The sequence below is a fragment of the Venturia canescens genome, chromosome 2, assembly GCF_019457755.1.
Source record: "Venturia canescens isolate UGA chromosome 2, ASM1945775v1, whole genome shotgun sequence".
Classification (NCBI taxonomy): Eukaryota; Metazoa; Arthropoda; class Insecta; order Hymenoptera; family Ichneumonidae; genus Venturia; species Venturia canescens.
In genome coordinates, this window is record NC_057422.1 from 18,162,712 (window position 1) to 18,165,270 (window position 2,559).

At 43.8% G+C, this 2,559-nt stretch overlaps 1 protein-coding gene across 1 annotated transcript; it reads left to right on the forward strand.

Annotated features, from left to right (window-relative positions):
* The first annotated feature begins 725 nt into the window (after positions 1-725).
* Positions 726-2,146, forward strand: LOC122406471 (collagen alpha-1(XVII) chain-like). The gene is made up of 2 exons (XM_043411937.1): positions 726-885; positions 1,040-2,146. Exons 1-2 carry the CDS (start codon positions 790-792, stop codon positions 1,928-1,930), a joined length of 987 nt encoding a protein of 328 aa, XP_043267872.1. The 5' UTR covers positions 726-789; the 3' UTR covers positions 1,931-2,146.
* The last annotated feature ends 413 nt before the right edge of the window (positions 2,147-2,559 follow it).

Sequence of the window (2,559 nt, forward strand, 5' to 3'; positions counted from 1 at the left end):
TCCAAAGTACCATAAGGAAATATGACGACTTGGAAGACGATGGAAATCACATGTTATATCGAATACAAACAGCAGTTGGCCAACTGTCATTCCACAAAAACTTCAACTACCTCTTCCTTTTGCTTTCAAATTTTCTCTTATCGCTGTTTTGTGGTAATCTTATTGCACCGAATGATTTAGTAATAAAAGTCTTTCGAGAGGTTTTCAAAATTATTCACAACGCTGCGGTAAAAGAAGGAGAAAGAGGGAGGGGGGGGGGGGGGTGGTGAAAAACTGGAAAACTTGAAGTAATCTGTTTATTTTGGATCAGGGTTTTTTCAGAATTTAAAAAATAGTGATTTTTCAGTCTTTGGCTGATTCCGGAAGAGAATAATGGTGCGTCTGGGAATAGTAATTACCACGGATCAATAACTACTTGATTTATATGATGATGGGTCACGTTCGTTCCAATTATATCTTATGCAAAGTACTTGACGTTAATGAAAAATGTATCTAATCGATAGTCTGCTCTTCAAAGATGACTCATTTGCGAGTTCATTGAAAAAAAAGTATGAACGCTAGGTGCAAACGCTTTGTTTAGGTTTTATTGACCGTTTCTATTTCCATCCAACTGTCGGAACAGATGGCGACTCCGTCAACTCAATTCAACGATAAATAATGGCACGAAAATTCCGGAACTCGAGATGCGGTGCGGGAGGAAAAGATGGAATATAAATTGCCGACTCGCGGCACGATCTGGGAAGTGCAACTCCTGTCGTGTGCAGCGATCGTCACATCGCGAATTTCAATATGAAACTAACCGGAGCATTACTCTGTCTCGTCATCGGTTTCGCCGTCATCAAGGGCTTCTCCATTTCCGGCGGTGCTTCTTTCGATGGAAATGGCGTAACTACATAATTATTTATATTCATTGATTAAAGCAAAGTCGGAATTCTTTCGCACTTGTTTGGAAAAAATTGACTTCAATCCAGAATAACTCAAAAATAAAATTCTTTCTAACTGTTTCAAAACATCGGGAAATTTGATAATTTGTTCGCAGGTATCCGCTGGGGGTTCTGTAAGTTTGCCGAGAATCTTAGGCAGTTTGTTCAGGCCTCGACCGAGACCTCCAGGCCCTCCAGGCCCTCCAGGCCCTCCACGCCCTCCAGGCCCACCAGGCCTACCAGGCCCTCCGCGCCCTCCAGGCCCACCAGGCCCTCCGCGCCCTCCAGGCCCTCCCAAACCGAACAGTAACAGCACGGATAGTGGCAGTCCAAGCAGCAATAGTACAAATAGTAACAGTACGAGTAGCGCTGATCCCAGCAACAATAGCACGAGCAGTGACAACCAGAATAGCAATAGCACGAGCAGTGACAACCAGAATAGCAATAGCACGAGCAGTGACAACCAGAACAGCAATAGCACGAGCAGTAACAACGCGAACAGCAATAGCACGAGCAGTGACAACTCGAACGATAACGGCAATAGCACGAGCAGTGACAGCTCAAAAGATAACGGCAATCGTACTGATAATAGTGTTTTGCCGCTATCCGATAGGAGATCCCCAATTTCGTTAATTCCCGGACTATCATCAAACGGTATTCCTTCAATTCCACGTATCCCCGGTCTTGATGGAGATTCTGCGATTCCAGGAGTCAGTCAAGCCCTCGACATGGCCCGTCAACACGTGGCTGAAGCGCTGTCGCTGGGAAACAATTTTGAGTCGGGTATTAGCCAGGCAATTACTAACGCACTTTCTAGTGAAGATCCATCTACTGCACTTCGTGCGCTCAACTCAACGATCATCGAAGCTTATGCCACCATCGCCGCTAATTGTCCCCTGATCGTGGTCGGTAATCGTGTTCTCCAAGAAGGCATAAGGCTGGCCGGGGAAGTTGCCAAATCTGCTGGAAATGTTCTTTTGGGCACGAATTCAACATCGACTCCATAAAAATTCTTATTCCGTAATCGCTTTATCTCGAACCTTTCGCTGATCGATGCAGTTGAAAAAATGCTGAGATCGGCTCAGAGGTCATGGGACCGTTGAAATATTATTTTCCCTTTGATCTCTGCTGATACTTTTGCATCGACGGTCACATTCATTTTCATCAACGCAAGGATCCTCGAGATAATAAATTTTTCGTAGAATAGATCGACGCAATGGGAAGTCCGATGTCCTTTTATTGACCTTTTCTCCCTCTTTTTTGTCCTCTCTATTGTTAACGCAACACCGTTGAATAACGCCGAGTGATTTTTTCCTTTTCTGAATAAAACTTCCATTGAATGTCGGCTGCAATTCTCGCGCTAGCAAAACTGCAGCTGTTCTCGCGTGCGTGCATAAAACATGAGCGGAAGGAAATTTCGTGGCGTTTAAATGTGCGTGGCACAAATCCGAATACCTTGGCATACATAATACGTTTATTACCCTCTATATTTATACGGAAATTGGCTACCACTTTTTATCGTATTTCCTCTGAAGAATGCTTGCCAGTTTTTATGAATCCATTCGATTATTCGGAGTACCATGAAAATATTTTGGATATCGCTGTTTCTTTGATTACCAAACTTTTTTGACTCCCA